The following is an 18,552-nucleotide window of genomic DNA, read 5'->3' as shown; positions in this document are numbered from 1 at the left end:
ATTCTAAAAAATGGTTTTTATGTCAATTTTAAATCGATATACATAACATTTATTTGAATTTCGATCGATTACAATAATATATATATATATACGATGAAAAAAAAGTTTTGCAACTCATATTTGTCACTGTCCTACAAAAATGTAATCAGCATAAAATAATAAATTATAAAACGAACAGTTTTCTACCTACTTCGTACTAACAATTAGCTTTAGTATTTATCCTGATGATAATTTATTCCAAAACCCATAATTATATACATGCAATGTCATAATTTTCTGAATTCTATGCTAATATAAAAACCTAAATTGACTGGTATGAATGAATTTGTGTAAAAGTATTGATGATTAAATAAATTAATATATTACAAGCTTTTGAATTATATAATTAGTTAAAACAGGTAATGAGTTAATTTTTATTATAATTAATATTTACTACAGGTAACTTACAACAAATATCTCATATTGCAATTTAATTAAGTTAAGTAATTTACAAATACGTAAGAAAGTAAACCCACGAAAATTTCTAGTTGTATGCATTAATTTTAGTATTTATTAAATATAATAAATAATAATAATTATTATTATTAATAAACGAAAAATATATTTTACTATAATATGTATTATTATAATTAAATCTATTAATAATATGCAAACCTGCAAATAAACAATCATACTCGTATAAAACATAATTCATATAAATGAATGGAATTCAATGTAAAGTGTATAATATATTATATTCTATCATTATGCATACATAAATACATAATAAATATTTAACAAAAATATATAATAATTCTGTACAATTTCTTACTCTATAACTACCAAATGGTTACACAAATAATAATTATTCTGAATGAAATATGAAAAACGAAATAAGTTTAACTCTACACTTGAGATAATATATTTTTTTATATTTTTATTTTTAAGTAACAGAGCAAATAATGGAATAATATGAAAATTTTCAACAGAATTTAAAACAATTTGATTAGTTAATATTTTTAATTTATTTATCATGATTAAACTTTATTTTAATTATAAAATTAATTTAATATTTGGTCTTCATGTCGAACGTAGACAATTTTAAATAATATAAAAAAAAAAAAAATACAAAAGTCCCGTTATTTGATAGGTAAATTCTAAAGTGTTAAGTTTTCATTTATATAATACTTTTACATACAAAATAATATTACTCGTTTTAAAGTCAATGTTCTCGTATTATAATCGCGTAACGTTTTTCATATCAACATTGAAATAATTGTAAATACCTTTATATTTTACATTTTTAAATTATACTTATTCCTATTGTTTTTATATCAAATATTTTAAATGTTTTCTTTTTAATCTAAATACGTTTTTTAAATGAAATATTTCAAAAATGTAAATTGAATATTTAACATCATAAAATATATGATTTTGTTAAAAACATCTTAAATATAATTTATGCTTTAAATAGTTTATACTTAAAATACTCAAACTCAACTTTTGAATCATTTCAATGAAAACGTTATAATAAATTTTATGTATTTTGAATCTTTGAAATTGACAATATTCATGTAAAATGAGAAATATAAGCCAAACACTTATTTCTTTATAATTAATACCTAATGTTATATTAAGTTTATATTTTATAATATTATTTATATATAATTAATATTAGTTAGAAAGTCACACAAACACTTAAATAATTGTAAACTTATCTTAAATTGTTATTAATTTGTAATAGGTACATTATATAAATAGAAAGCTTTACCTTGGCTTTTCCAAGTGTCCATCCCTTTGATTTTGATAACCTCCTTAAATATTTTATCTGAAATACTTATAACTAATGCCTCATGTATATCTTTTTGTATGTCCTAGAATACTTATAATAATTCTTTTTCATTTTGGTTGCCATAATAAGTATATATCACTGAAAAACAAGAAAGAGTATAAATGTACTTATATTTTTATGTGATAATGAGATATGTTTATATTAAATTAGATTATAATTATTAGTAAAATTACATCAATAACGAATGCTATAAAATTAATATTTATTTATACCTCAATAAATTGATCAAATTCATATTATATATACACTTAGCTACTTTACTAGCCTACCTATTTTATTGACAAATCGATTTAATCCTAAGTTTTTTTTTATATAAAATATAATGAACAATACACATTTAATTTCCTTTGAAACCCGTCTGCGCATATTTTAAAGATTATACTGAGAAGAAAGCTTTTATGATTATAACAGTAATAATAATAATAATAATAATAATAATAATAAAAGCAATCTAGTTAAACTTGCGTACAAGCTAGTAAACCTTAAATTAGGTTCTTCTAAATAAAGGGAATATTTACTAAGTAAATAAAATCTATAATTGCATAAATCAGACATACTTTTATTACCTTTTATTAATAAAATATGTTTTGAAACTAATGAGTTTAGTGTCAATTGGCAATCGCATAGTATATTCTAGTATACTAGGTAAAATTAAATATGATTTTTGGTTTTAATAACCTTATGTTATGAATTTAAATAACCATTTATTTTAAACGAAATTTACTAAAAAATCAACATTATAAAAATCATTTGTTAAATAAAACAAGAAAAAATTATAATTACTCAAATACCTAATAATATTGTATACCAATGTTATAGTACCTAGGCATACTATACTATACCTTTACCTACGTATAGTATATAGATACTTGAAAGGTACATAAATCTTGTGTAATGATAGTTTAAGGTATTTATTATAATCTAGGTACAAATAAAATATTTTTTCATTAATATCTATAAATATCAAAAGTATTTAACTATTTTAAATTCTAATCAGTATGCATTACAAATTATAATTTACATGGTATAGGTAAATCATATAAATATAAATATTAAATGTACTATTAATAATATTATCATTGATGATTTGACGCGGTAACAGTGTAATTGGTGATCTGGCCTTTGTCTGGTCTCAGTGCAATTATTTAGGATGCAGTGATGAAGTGACTTAGATATATTATGTGACACGAAATAAATTATTTTAGCATGTGGTAAGATTAAGATTTATTTTACAAGAACAGCTTGTACGTCAGTTGACAGTTAACGTTTTAATATTTATAGTAAGATAGATAGGTGTACCGTTTTTTTTTTTTTTTTTGGTGGTGGTTTTTAAGAACAAAAATCGTTGGACAGTGGGTTTTTTGGTTTTATACGTCAGACGCAATGATGTTGGTTCGACGGTTAAAAATAAAATTCAAAAACCGGCCTTTACCATTTACTTTTTACTACATTCCCCGTCTTACCTATCATCGTAATCGGACAAGATACTAAGAGTTGACTACGTTGTGCCGTTTTCTCTCGGTAGTAAGGATTGATATAATCGTAGACGGCCCGCTATAGTGCTTATACGTCATGATCTCTAGTACTTATTACTATTTCTAACCGCGTCATGTTATTGGTTAAACGAAATAACCTATTTATGTTAAGTTATTAAATCATGTATTTGTCCATTTAACATATTAAAATAAATGTTTTATTATTTATGTGTATTATTCATTATAATATGGTATGGGGTATTTTAGTAGGTACTTTCTAAGCAATGGAAAGAACGGCTTGTATTTAATGAATGTTCACAACGTTTGTAAATTATGACCATATTATTGCCTGATGATTGTTTTATAAATAAGTACGTGTATATTATTTTTAAGATTATGATTATATATAAGTTTGATTTAAAAAATATTTATATATAATGTGTATACTATGTTGACTTCGTCAACAAACAACAATATTATTTACATGTACCTATATAAAAATATTTTTAATGGGCAAATGTAATTTAATAACTACTGTCTACTATTTTGCTTTCAATGAATTCTTGAAAACAATTCATAATTTTTAAATATATTTTTAAGAATAACTTGTAACAATAATTTTTGTATTGATAACTTTAATACATTGTTTAGTATACTCCTTTTTAGGGTATATAAAACTTTATTATGTACTTTGATAACTATCATGTAAACATATAATATAATGTACCCATGTTATTTTAGTTGTTTACAATATTTTTTACTTACAATCCTTGAATTATAAATTTAAATTTTAACATAATGAATCAATATAACAAATAAACAATAATATAAACGTAATTGTATATATAAAACCAATAATATATCACAGAAAAAAACATCCATAGAGATATTATATTTAGAAGAGCACTAATTTTGCGATGTTGTTTTTTAGTTTTGTAAAACTTTTATTAAAAAGTATAAATGCTATAAATATTTAATGGAAATATTAAATAACGATAAATTAATAACATATCTATATAAGCTAAAATATAACGTCATATGGAAGATTAAGTTAGAACTTATATTTTGAATATTTTCTAATCGATTTACTAAATAAAATATAATACTTTCTCAATATTAGATATAAGAATATTCCTTATCTATATTATTTTCTATAAAATGTAAACTTTAAAAATACTAATACCTTGGTACAAATAAATAATCGATTTTTGTATTTCAAAAATAAAGAATATTATTCCTTATTCTATATTATTAAAAAATTAATCATTATTTCGATTAATTATAGGTAGGTTCTTCATTAAAATTCTAAAATACAAACTAACAGAAAATTTAATTACAAAAAATAATAATTAAAAATTTTTCGGATCATCCTGCTTAGAAAAACAGTGCATCTACACCATTAAAAATATTCATGGTATATCATATACTTATACCTACAGTGCTTTTACAAATTATAATCACACGAGTTTCATTAAAATTTATTTTATACTGAATAATCCATTTTTGATTTTACACTAATAATTTACAAAAAATAGAAACTTTAGAAGATAGAAAAGTGTTATAATATGAGTTATACAATATTTCAAATAAACACTTTATATTGAATTTAAATTATTAAGTAACAACATACAACACAAAATATTATAATAAACTATCTATTAATTAAATTAAATTTATTTATTACGAAACAAAGACGTGTCACAATGTGTATATATCGTATAAATTATACATTTTAATATTATAATTACAAATAGATGGTCATATAATAATATATAATAGAAATTAGAACTAAATGGATAAGTAATAACAATAAAGAACAAATTGTTCAAGAATATAATATTATATCAATGGATTGGTCGTCAATGGTAGTGGTAGCGTCGTTTTGCAATATTGGTGGATTCCGATTTCTAACTTACAAACTGCTCTAAGACTTGTGTAGATAGTTTAAAAGTAGTTGTAAATAGAATAAACCGGATGAATATGCATCCTGATTTTTTTTTTTTGTTTTACGTATTCTGTTACGATCCAAGCTCCCTTCAAAACATTTTAAGTTGTGAGAAAGTGGCTTATTTATTATGTATTAACTATTTGTTTAAAATGACATCGGACAGTATGTAATTTTTGGCGCTGTATATGATATTAGACTAATACGACTAATATTTGTCAATATGTATATTTTTAATTACATCATTCGACCTAGATAATTTGAATGCATAGATGGGATTCACTACATAGATTTATGAGTTGCGTGGTTTCTTCTTTTTATAATATATTTTTTTTTAAATTAAAATTTTCCTATCCAATTAAATAAGAGAAATATGTGGTGATGCATGAATATTTCAGAATTACCAGGAGCAAAATTACAATTTTTTAAGTATGAGCCAGAAAATATATATTTTTAATTCAAAAGATACGAATAAAAATATAAATAAAAACTTACATTCATAAATTATATGAGAGACGATATATTTTATTTTTAAATATTAGATATCTGACCACCTTCTTTTAAAAATATTATTTCACTATACAAAAGATTTCTTAATAAAAGAAAAAATTAATGACTAAGAAAATATTTGTAAAAAAACGTCGTTTAAATCTTTCAAAATCAAGAGGGAAATATTATGAATTTTAACAGAAACAATATGGCTTATGATAGGTACTAATGAATAAAATATAAAAAATGACATTTCGATTTTCTTTTTAGACATATTATACTATAATTTAATTTTGTTGAAAATAAAATGATTGCTTGTCATTTTAAATGCGTACATTAATAACAAAAGATATACATAACAATCGTTGACGGAAACAATATAATATCGGATGACACTTATTAGTCGTTTAGTATCGATCAATGTAAACGGAACTAACACAATAATAATATGTCATATAAAATTAAATAATGATTGTAATAATAATAATAATAATAATAATAATACGTATCGGAGTAGTATGATAAGAAATACAAGCAAAGGACTGGTAAATAACAGCGTACAGTTTAACCACGACTATAATCGCTGGCGGGCGGCCAATCGCGATTAGTCGAAGCGAAATTACGTGAAAAATCTACGGGGGTTAAAACAATGTTTTTCAAGGTACATTATTATTATTATTTACGTATATGCGTCAAGACACCGAAGGTCATATAATAATATTATAAAACCGTCTAAAATCTATTACTCCGTGCGGCTGACGGTGTCGCGGGATATAATATAATGATCGTTTGATTTCGGCGGTTGCAGCAACGTCTCTCGATGTTCTCGCATTACGCACACCGATTCCGCCGGAAGTTGGCTCCGGTTCCGGTGGTGAGTTGCCAAAAAACCGTTGACCGTTTTATCTAGCGACCCGACCGCGACACCTTGCACACACATGACGTGCGCTCAGACGCGCTCACGCACACACACACACGCGCGCGCGCCCGATACAAGTTTACGCACACAGTATCGTACGAGGGAGATTTAGTGTCTCGTCGTCGTCATTCTTTCATCCCTCCCGAAGACTTACAAATGCCATAAAACCCGTTGCCAATAAATACCGTCGCTCTCTCGCGCAGTGGCGAGAGGGAAGATGGCAGCAGGGCTGCTGAGTCCGCAACCCCGCCGCCGCCGTAATGTGTTACGACGACAACGACAGCAATGGTTTTTGCTCGTATAATAGTTGTCGTAATAATATTATATAATATACACAAGGCTTCGGCATTTATCGCATTCGATTTTAATGCCACCACCCAATGACATTTTCAAAATAGGATTTTCGCCCACGCGTATTGAATGTTGATGTATACACTCGCAGTGTATACATACACTGTACATACACACATAATACGAACTACTGTTAACCACACAGTTCTTACACGCGAGTATTATATACATATATCATAGTGGTGGCGTATAATATCGCGCGCAGCACGTGCCTCGAGAGTTGGTCGGTTATTTTATTATTTTTTTCTTTTTCTTTCTTTTTTTTTGCACCAATCAACCCCCGAGAGGATTTAATGCGGCAATTACGAAATTACAAAAGTAAAAAAAAAAAAAATAACAATTGAATTTTTATGGCGTTTTTCCAAACTCCGGGTAAAAGCAAGCACTCGGGATGTTGATCAGAAACTCTACTGCGTCGTACTTACCGGTGAAGAGTGTCTTACTATAAAAATAAGCGAACGAAACTTTACAATATTATATATTATATACTATATTCTACGTCGCCACACATAAAACAGCGATAAGACAGTAATATACCATCATATTACCTAATTGATTTTTTACCACGTATTATTTTCAAAGACACAATTCTTACTCTTTCGGATGTTATCTAAAATCATTAGCTACAATATTGATATATTTATATATTTTTGTGTACAGAAAAAAATACATGAAACTGGATGACATTGATTTTTTACGGTTATTATGCCAACACCACGTCCAAAATCGTATTCTACCCTTAATAACATACTTAGTAATACATAAGACGTATATAATAATATACAGACAATCATAAAATAACCCATCGTAGTGGATCTAGTATATAATACAGACTTATCATTTTCCATAATATTATAATTTATAGTTAAGTATATTAAATTTTTACTCTCTTGTTTCCCGGGACTATAAAACAATGATGTACGATTAACGGTCAAGTGCGGAATCTGCAATTCTAGGCTACATCATGAGAGAGTGAAGTCGTTCAATTATTGTTATTATCACACAAGGATCCGACAACGAACCTCCACCACCGCGAGCGTCTATGATGGGATAACGAAATCGTAATAATAGCATAAAATTGTTAATAATATAATTAACAGTGCGTTGCTGTCGTTGTCGTTGGGTCAGGGTCTCTTTCCCGACACCGCCTCCAGCAGTCGGTTTGGATATATCGTTTTTCAGCCGCCGCGGCTTTACGAAAGCTGCGCGCGCACTTTTGTACTTTTGTCAGCCACCCACCATTGTTTGAAATAACTTTTTTACACATAGCTTGAATAATTTATTGTGTATAATATAAATTAATGTAAACTGTATAAGTGTGTACAATGTACTCATATTAAATAATAATAATATTATGTTGTCGCGTTTTGTATGATATAATATTTTTTAAACCGCCATGTTTATGATTAGCATATAAGTGATTTTATCAAATACGTCCATTAAAAATCTAAGATGACGTACTTAAATGATAAAGATAGGTGACATAAAAAACAAACAAACGTTTTGAGTGGTTTTGATTGTTTTTGTATAGTTAATTTATTTATTTTTTTCGTCTTGATTTGCAAATTATCTTTGAATTATTTCATTTTATAGAGGTTAAAAAAATATTTTACAAAATTATATGTGTAGATTGCCAAGAATCCTATTCAAATTTGAAAAGAAAATACGAAGTTTTTAAATAAAGAAATTATATGTTTCAATTCCTCGTACATAACTGTAAATTAAATTTCTTATATACGTCGTAATGATGCTTTTCTTCGATTTTATTATTTTCTAAAAGAAAATCTCGTCGGTATAAGGACTTGCGATTGTCTAGTATAACACTGTAAAATGAAACTAATGAAATTAAGAATTGGTAATATTGTAGGAAACATAAACTTATGTATACTCGTGTTACTTTTTATATTGATAAAGATTAAACAATTGTTATTTATTTAATTTAATTTAACAAAATATATTTTCATAACATTTAATTATAACTTATGATCTGTATACTAAAACAGATACATGACACACGCTTTTACGTCGTCTGAACTTCAGCAAAATATAAGAACTTAAATAAATTCATAATGAGAATTTTTTAACCATACTTATACACAAGAAATAAAAATACTTACATATCTTGCCTTAAGAATTAATCATTGAAAATAGTCAATATTTTGAATTATAGTGTTCAGATATTTTGATTTTACAATCATGTATAATAAAAACTATTAGTTTCATTAAAAAACAAAATCTTATAATTTTTTTATTCATTTTTATTTTTCTAAAAATAAAATACTATTTCCAATGTCCCGTAGTTTTGTAGGTTTAGTAAAACATTTCAATAACGTTAAAGGTATTATTTTAATATTGAAGAGAATATTAAAATATCGTACGTATCAGATAAATCGTTATTTATGTAATTTGCATAAAAATAACGACACCTCCATTGATATATTTTATTTTTTAATGATACATTTTACAAAAATTGTATATTCATAATTTCATTTAAAACATAATGTGCATACAGTTTTTTCAAGCTTCAATATTTAATACCTAGTCCCATTATTTCTTTTTATTATTGTTTGCATAATTTGAACCGAACAAATTGAATTACATTTATAAATAGAAGCTTATAAAGTATAATTAAATATCGTCTTTCAATGTTCCACTTTAAAATAAACATTGATTCTAAAAATTTCTGAAGCGCTTATTTTGAGTTAACTGCATTGTTCAACTTATTACATATATAATAATATCAAAAAATCTGAATTGATATAATATAATATATGCTGTTATACACCATATATATTTATTTACCGATCATATATATTTTTAAATGTTTATAATTAGCATTATAAGTACCTTGATCATTGACTGGAATTATTTTACGAGACTACTTATACTTGTTGAGATACACTTATGTCCGACTTTCTCCTATACGCCAACTCATAATATAGTTATACTCTAATAAAATGTTACTACTAGTTTATGTAATATTATAATATTGTCCTGTTAATTAAACGTATTAAGTAAAAAAATTAATTAATATTTGTTTCAGGTATCATGGGTTCGACATCGAGGTATACACTTGCTAACCGTGGGTCGTTACACGTATACAAGTGACCAAAGATTCCAAGCAATACATTCACCTCAGAACGAAGACTGGACACTACAAATACGGTATCCTCAAATTAGAGATAGTGGGTACTACGAATGTCAAGTAGGCACAACGCCTCCAATTGGGCATGCGATGGTTTTAACGGTCGTAGGTGAGTCAATCATACTTTTAATATTAGTATTCGTTTTTTTAGTGTAAAATAATGTTACGATTCTCATTTCTCTTCGTCTATAATCGTTAATACTGATCGTCAAACACACTTAACTGTAAGAGTCTGCAGATGCTAAATACTGAAGTTTTTATTTTTATTTTTTAAGTCACAATAATCTAGAAATCGGTCTTTTTCAGATTGTAAATAATATTTTGTTATTATTGTTTTTTAGGTAGTTTACATGGTTGGTTTTATAAGTGTTTACTGATGTGTATTGTGCTATCATTTTATTAAATTTGAAATCGATTATTGTTGCAATCTGAAAAAATGATTCTGAGTAGAAATTGTTTTGAGAGTTTTTTTTCAAAAATAAAAACAATAACAACTGTGTAACTTTGATATTTGATGTGCAATATACAATAGATTTCAAATTGAATGTTATATCTTATAAAACTTTGAAGAACTTTAAATACACTAAAAAGTATTTCACAAAAAAAAAATTACATATTAAACCAATAACATCAATGGTTTTGTTTTCAATCCAAAACAAGGAAATCCAAAAAAATCATTAAAGTCCAGTACCTATATACTATATAATATTAAAAACATTCAATTTATTTTTAAATTAAACATCTATATAACATATAAATTAATGCAATGGGTTTATAAAATAAAACCATAATAATAATCAACAATAAATATGGCAAAGATTTAATTCTTACGTTACACTGTACTTTGAATTATTTTAGTTTTACTATGTACTGAAAATAACTAATTAATTTTACTGAATTCAATTTTCTTTAATAATCGATAAATTTATTTAGTTAAGTTTTTATATATTATTTGTATTTACATATTTATACTTGCATGCAAGGTATACGTGCCATGTTGTATAAATGTATACGTTTAATATATTAGTTCAATTTTTATATTATGATTAATAAAACATTAAATGTGAAACTATTATTTTCTGTACTTTATTGTATAAATCTTTAAAAAAGATCTGAATGATACATAATACATTTTTTAATGTTTATACTTTGAATCATTGTACAAAAATATAATACAATTTTTAAACGACACAATTGTGTTTTTCTTGCATTCGAATTAGGTCTAAAACAATATATATATATATATATATATATATGTACCGCGCAATAATCAAATTGTTTCCGCGATTTATCGTCTGTAGGTTCAAATTGTGTCTACGGTTTATCGGCTATTGGTCTGAATTGTATCCACAATAATTGTTTGTCGATATAAATAATTGTGAACCATTTAGGTTTTATTACTTGGTGCCCAAACCTTTTCGATACCTTATCTCTAGATATCACCGAGATCCAAACAATTTAGTCCATATAGCAGAACATTAATTTTTTACAACAAAAAGCGACATTGTAACAAAGATACTCGTAATTTAAGCTATTCAAATGTATTCATTAATTATAAAAGGTGATACAGTTTTAAGTCTCAAATAAATAATTATTGATGACAGTACGTTTCCTTTTAAAAATTGTTTAAATTATAATATTCAAAGATGATTATTAGAGTTCAGAATGTACGTATAAATCTAATTTATACAAATAACAGTCTTGAGTCTGTTTAAGTACACAGAAAAATATAGTATTATATTATTTTAATTGTTATTGGAAAAAGTGACTCAGTCATGTTTTTAAAAACTTCCAGAAGTAACTTAAATCTGTCACAAAGAAATTTGAAAATTTTATCAAAATATCATTTTTAAATGCAACTTAGATCTATTAATTATAAATAAATTATTTTATGCATTATCACAGTTATACTAATTTTTATATTATATATATTATTATATATACATTAAAATAATGTTCTTGTTTATAAATAAATTTAAGTTATATTACGTACAATTTCATACATTTAGTACAATATTTACTTGTAGATTTAACTTAAAAACAATAAACTAATAATTATGTTTAAACAGTGTTCAATTACTAAAAGTTGTTATTAAATGCTGTACTTAAAAAACACAATTTTGTTATTTCAATTTTCTTTTTTGTGTTATACGTTAATAGAAATGTACAAAACTTATTTCAGTACAACTGAATATAGTCAGTTACTCGTATTAGTAAAATATTCATTTGATTCTAATAATTATAAATATACTTATTATAAAAGGTAAATAATTATAAAAAATATATAATATTTTAAATATTTTTGAATGACTATATTACATTAAAATTATCATTGTAAAACCAAATATACACTTCTCACTTTATATAAAATCTTTTAAGATAAGGATCTTTTTCTAAAGCACAAATAAAATACACGTGTATGTTATTATGCATAAATTTAAAATAAGTAATCGAACTATAATTTAACATTTGGTTATTGATTGTGCAGTTTACTAAAATAAATAAATAACATTCATCAATGAGTTATACATAAATCAGTTATACATAAAATGATTCACCAAACATGCTGATCCACAAAAATGTATTTATTTAATTTCAAATTTTAGGAATACTTAAATATTTTATGCCTTAAAAAATTAAATTATTGAGATTTGTTTGTACTTAAAGAGTGTTTAATGGTGACACAAACTTCTATTTTCATATAAAAATCTACATTTTTTACTATAAATTAATAATATCTTTTTGAACATTTTTACAAATCATAAAATTATAAATGAGATCAATATAAACAACATCAATTTTAAAATTACTTTGGCTTCCATATTATCTTCCAAAGCCATTATCATTAATCTATTGTTTTTAGTAATCAAAATCAAATAGATAATTTTAAAACTATTAATTTAAATTATTTTGATTTTAATACGTCAATATTTTCAGAAAAAAAAATTAAATATACTAGTAAATAATTTACAGTAGAAATGGGTAGATTTTATTTGACAAAATTTAAATATGTATCATAATAAGATACTCTTTTAATAAGTATAAAAAGTTTAATAATTAAAAGTTTGAAAAATAAGATTTTGAATAGCTGCGTAATTAAAGAAAAAATTAGTTGAGAAAGGATACATTTGCAAGGTCATCTTGTAAAATGTATCCAAATGAAAAATGTATTGTAAGTACAAATGGTATAATATTAGTGCCTGTAATAATTATTTTTTGAAATTAAATTTACATTAATGTTAGAATAAATTTAATTTTTTATAATTTTAAAATATCAAAATATGATAATAAATTTAAAGTATAAATATATTTATAAATACTATATAATATTATGTTTTATTTCATTTTTTTAACTTATTGCATTTAACTAGTAACTACTTATATTAGTACTCATATCAAATATATATGTTGCTTTAGTTTTTTAAGCTATCTAGTAATATTAGATAAATTTATTAAATTAATAACATAATATGTTTGTTACCGTATGATTTAATATTTTAAAATACGTCTATTGGATCCAATAATCGAATCAAATACCTATGAAAAAGTAATTTGGAATTCAAAAATATAATAAATATAATATCATGTTACGTTTCACTAGATGAGTTCATTACAAAAATCTAATTTTTATTATCAATATATGAAAATATTGTAAATAATATCGGAATTCTACATTCGTCATCATTATAAATTTTATAAGTATAAAAATGTAAATAATCGACGTATAAGAAATTGCATAATATTAAAAAAAAATTACGTGTCTATTATAATAAATAATTTGCATACATATTAACTTGCTTCCATCTTTCCAAGCTACAGTTTTACATATAATTATAGTTCTATCTATTTTATAGAAATTAAAATTATAGAAGTTTTACACTTAGGCCACTATAATTTGTTCATTTAAAATATTATATAATATTCAATGTACAATTAGTTATTACCAATATTGTTTCACTTAAACATAAATAATCTTTTCTTTTTTTATTCAAATACTTTTTCGTCAAAATAGGTACTCATTTCTTATTTTTCTAGACCAAAACGAAAGTTTTTTCATGTTTATTAGTCTAAGCACGTAAACCGAAGTTTTTGTTGAGTTTTTCAAAGTTTGTTATTTTTAGTTTTTCTTTACTAGTATTCGATTACTCAAAGCATTTTCTACTATTTATCGAAATGATACACCGAATAAAACGTGAATGACAAGACGATGGAAATAGCTATTTTTCCATCTAAACGTTTCCTTCTATCTTCAAAATAAATTAAAGAAAAGTTTTAAAAAGTCAGTGCGACAAAATGTTGAACAAATCGTCACTGTCGAAGTTAAATTAAGACGAAAGCACGCACGTGCGGAAGTTTGAACTATTTAATTTGTTCAAGTGTTCTTTTTTTTTTCATTTTACCCTTTTGAGGCGGCAGTTGACGGGCAATTTGGTTTTGTCCGTGACATTCGGTGAGGGAAAAGCGTGCCTACAAAACAAACGCACCAACTACGTTAAAGTTTGAAATTTTGTTCTTAAAAGTCTTCGATTACAAAACACAACACTATAGAAATTTTTCGTAGAGTTCAGGTTGTCTTTTCAACTATATCGTATTATTCATACAATTTATAAGAATTTAAAGTGCAAATATCGATTATTGAAAAATACTATCATCACACTGTTAAATCTTTGACAATTCTAACGTTTATTATTAAACTTTAGAACTTATTTGTAATTAAAAGTATTCAAAATTACAAAACAATGCAATCATATACCTACCTACAACAATCCTTAAAAATGATTAAACTTATATTTTAAAATGCAATTTATTAATTTTAACAATGAAATTTAATTTAAAACTTGATTTGTTTCCTAGTTGGTAGTTTATTTTATTTTTCAATATAATATTACCTTAGTTATAAATAATTATTATGTAATATTAAGATTTAAAATTTAAAAAAATACATCTAGGAATTCATTCTGCGGTTACTGTAATAATCAATACGTTAAATTTTAATTTAATATTCAATGTATACGTGAGCAAAACAATTCTGATTGTAGATTGTTTGTATATTGTAAATTATAATATTAACGATATTTTATTTCAGTCACCACTATGCTGAAGAGATGTCATCATTAGACAATAATAGGTCTCTTAAACTACTTATAGGCTAACTCAAAACTCGTATAAAGCAATAGAGCACATACACGTATAATATATAACAATATTATTGTTTAATTGAATAATTATTTTATAAATTGCGTAATAAAATATTTAAAGTAAAAAAAATGTATACGCTGTATTATAATATAATAAATATTATTGTTATTTTTTTTTTTTAATAATACAGTTGGTTGTACTATTTTTTTATAAAAACAAATCGCATGTTTTCCTTATCAATTAATTTAATATGTATAGCCAACTGTAATTAACTTATAAGTGTAATAAGTCAATGCCAAGTTATAAAAAACATGCAAATAGATTTCTAATAATATATAAATTAAAACGAGTTTATTTTTTAATAATAAATAATAATATGCGTATTACTTAGTGCAAAGTTCAAATCCTTTCAAATAATATATTTTTTAATTACAACAAAAATATTAAAATCTTGACTTTTTCTTTTTTAATATCCATTTTCATAAACATTTAAACTTGAATTGTCTTTAAAGGAAATATATATAATATTATGTATTTTTGATATTTATTTTTATGTTGGAAGCTTGATGTAAAAAATATGAGAATTGTTGTCTTAATCAAAATGTTTAACTATTAAAATTGAACATTTGATAAATGATGCTTGTTCTTTTATACTACCATAGATCGTAGTACCAATATCTATACTTCATACTAGATGTTTATTTTCAGTTCATACACGACTGTTCAATTAATATAATTATCGCTATCGTTCTTGATTTTAAAAACCTATTCATTTATATTATGCTACAACAATAAATTGTAAATAATGATCGTAACGGAGTCTTCCTATAATATCTATGGGAAACTTGTGAATAATGTTGCACTCCAATGGTGATTGATGACTCCGCCTTAGCTGTCACCGCTTCGCGACCACGTGAAACCGGTGATAATGCACTTCCGTAGACCATTTCACATGAACGTTACATGAGACAACGACCACATTTCCCTTGAGATGACTGACCGACATCGAAAATTGTGATTATTTCCCAGTATACCGTATGTAATAAATATAAATGTATAGGAAATCAATATTATAATTATTATAATTGGTGATTACAATTTCCTCTAAGGATGACCAACGAGAAATATCGTACAGTTTTACACCTCACACTACATCAAGTCGTGTAGATTTAAATAAATTCATCTAATACGGTAACGTGCTGCATACATATTGTGATCCTACATGTTGACTATATGGAACGCAGCACACCTGTGAATTTAGTTTAGGTACCGGTAATTATGAGAAATGTCAATAGAGGTAAACGTTAGCAACGTTTGATATTGGAAATATTTAGACTGTATATTTGCTAAACTGTGATTCAAACGTTTGTGAACACAATGCACGACATGATCCAGAATTTGGTCTATTTGGTTCCAATACCCAAAACCATAGTTGAGTTTGTTTATATTTTGGTCGCCATATAATGAATCCGGATTCACAGTCACGCGTCATCTACAGTTCCGTATTTCATATATCGTATTCTGGCTATTGTAATCATAGTATCATCATTTACTAACCGTGATTTACCTTGAGTTAGCTTAATTTTTAAACATGACATGACAAATAACGTAACTGATAACCCGATTTTAGTGTTTTACTACGGTGAATGACCAATAATATAAATCCTTATGTCTTATACTACGGTTAGCTAATACACTGCAAGTATCGTTTACCAATTTCAACCTTATAAATATTTCATACATTAGCGTTCGTATTCTAAAACGTTTACCGCTATAGAATTTTCTCTATATTCATAGCGATATCCTCGTCCAAGGGGTAAGCTCTACAAGGGGTAAGGTACTACATTGTACTCAATATTCTCGATATCGTGTAACCACCATCATTTTCATTTTATGATAAGTCAAGCCTAAATACGTTTTAAAGATCTTAGATAAACCTTGGGAAAATAGTACGTTGTACGACGAGCTTAAAAATAATTTTTAAGTATATAATATAAGGCATGGTATTTTTGTTTTTGTATTTATAGATATCGTACGTGCACGTTTAGAGTACCTATAAAATATCTGTAAGTGTATTAAGGTTTTTTTTTTTTAAACCTCACGATTAAACATTCTACACTGTCCAAATACTTTTGTGGATACGAATATCAAAATGAGTATAATAAAAATATGCAAACTTTCAGTATAAGGATTTTCTGAACATACTTTAAAAATCAGCCTTTATGTATATTATTTATTATAGGATGCGTTTAAAAAAACAGATAAATTATCTGCAACAATTGTAGTACAATACTAAACTCATTATTAAATTAAAAAAAAACAAAATAATTATCAATGGTCAACATAATACTGTTTATAGATATAGAAATTAAATTATTAGCGTGTATAGATAAGTATTTGACATACATTTTTCTTATCAAAACTTTGCATTATTATTGATCCTTTACATCTGTATAACTTTAAATATAAGTGTATAATACATTAGTACTATACTGTCATCTTATTTACCAAAAGATATAACTCCAAAAAAGTTCAATATTTTATGCCATTACAAAGAACAAAAAACAAGTATTGGCTGATATATTGCCAATATATTATAATGATTTATTCTTACACGAAGTTGATATCAAACAGTATGAAATAATCATAACTACAAAAAATAATGCGTATAAAACGGTCATACCCACTAAGTGTGTCATTACTGCATTTACTTTCAATATACTTTGATATAGTAACCAAAAAATTATGTTGATAATAATATACATAACTGTAGATGTTAGTGTCACAGCCACATAAATAGCGACCGATTTTATCAAACATATTAAATACATACATAATATATATTATATATAATATATATATATGATATTATATGTATAATATTATATATATAATACCTTTAATTTTGATTGACATTTCAGAAAAATTGAATATTTTATAAATAAATAGTTCACAATAATTCCTGTAACATTATTATTTATTATTAAATACTGTGAGTATACTGTGGGTATTATACGAGTTGTTCGATAAAAACAAATTTTTATACAAGTTTATATCAGTATTTAATCTGAGTTTTTCATCAAATAATCTATCAGACAATTACCGAAAAAAAATCCAATATATTTTTGTTGAATGGTGTAAGAATTTTGAATTAAATATAATTGCATATGTAAATTAATTGATTATTTTAAAATACTAAAAAAAAATCACGATTAAAATTTATCCACGTAAATGATGTTTTTTAATTTAATATTTTCG

General features: G+C 24.8%; 1 protein-coding gene across 1 annotated transcript in view; it reads left to right on the top strand.

Annotated features, from left to right (window-relative positions):
• The window catches only part of LOC114125075 (zwei Ig domain protein zig-8-like), a 242,055-nt gene that overhangs the window by 185,492 nt on the left and 38,011 nt on the right, over positions 1-18,552 (top strand). The window contains exon 3 of the mRNA XM_027988562.2: positions 10,054-10,264. Coding sequence (XP_027844363.2) covers positions 10,054-10,264 — 211 coding nt within the window. The remainder of the gene's footprint in view (positions 1-10,053; positions 10,265-18,552) is intronic.

The sequence above is a fragment of the Aphis gossypii genome, chromosome 2 (assembly GCF_020184175.1).
Source record: "Aphis gossypii isolate Hap1 chromosome 2, ASM2018417v2, whole genome shotgun sequence".
NCBI classification, from domain to species: Eukaryota; Metazoa; Arthropoda; class Insecta; order Hemiptera; family Aphididae; genus Aphis; species Aphis gossypii.
Note: the sequence above shows the minus strand (reverse complement) of the source record. Positions and strands in the feature narration are given on the sequence as shown.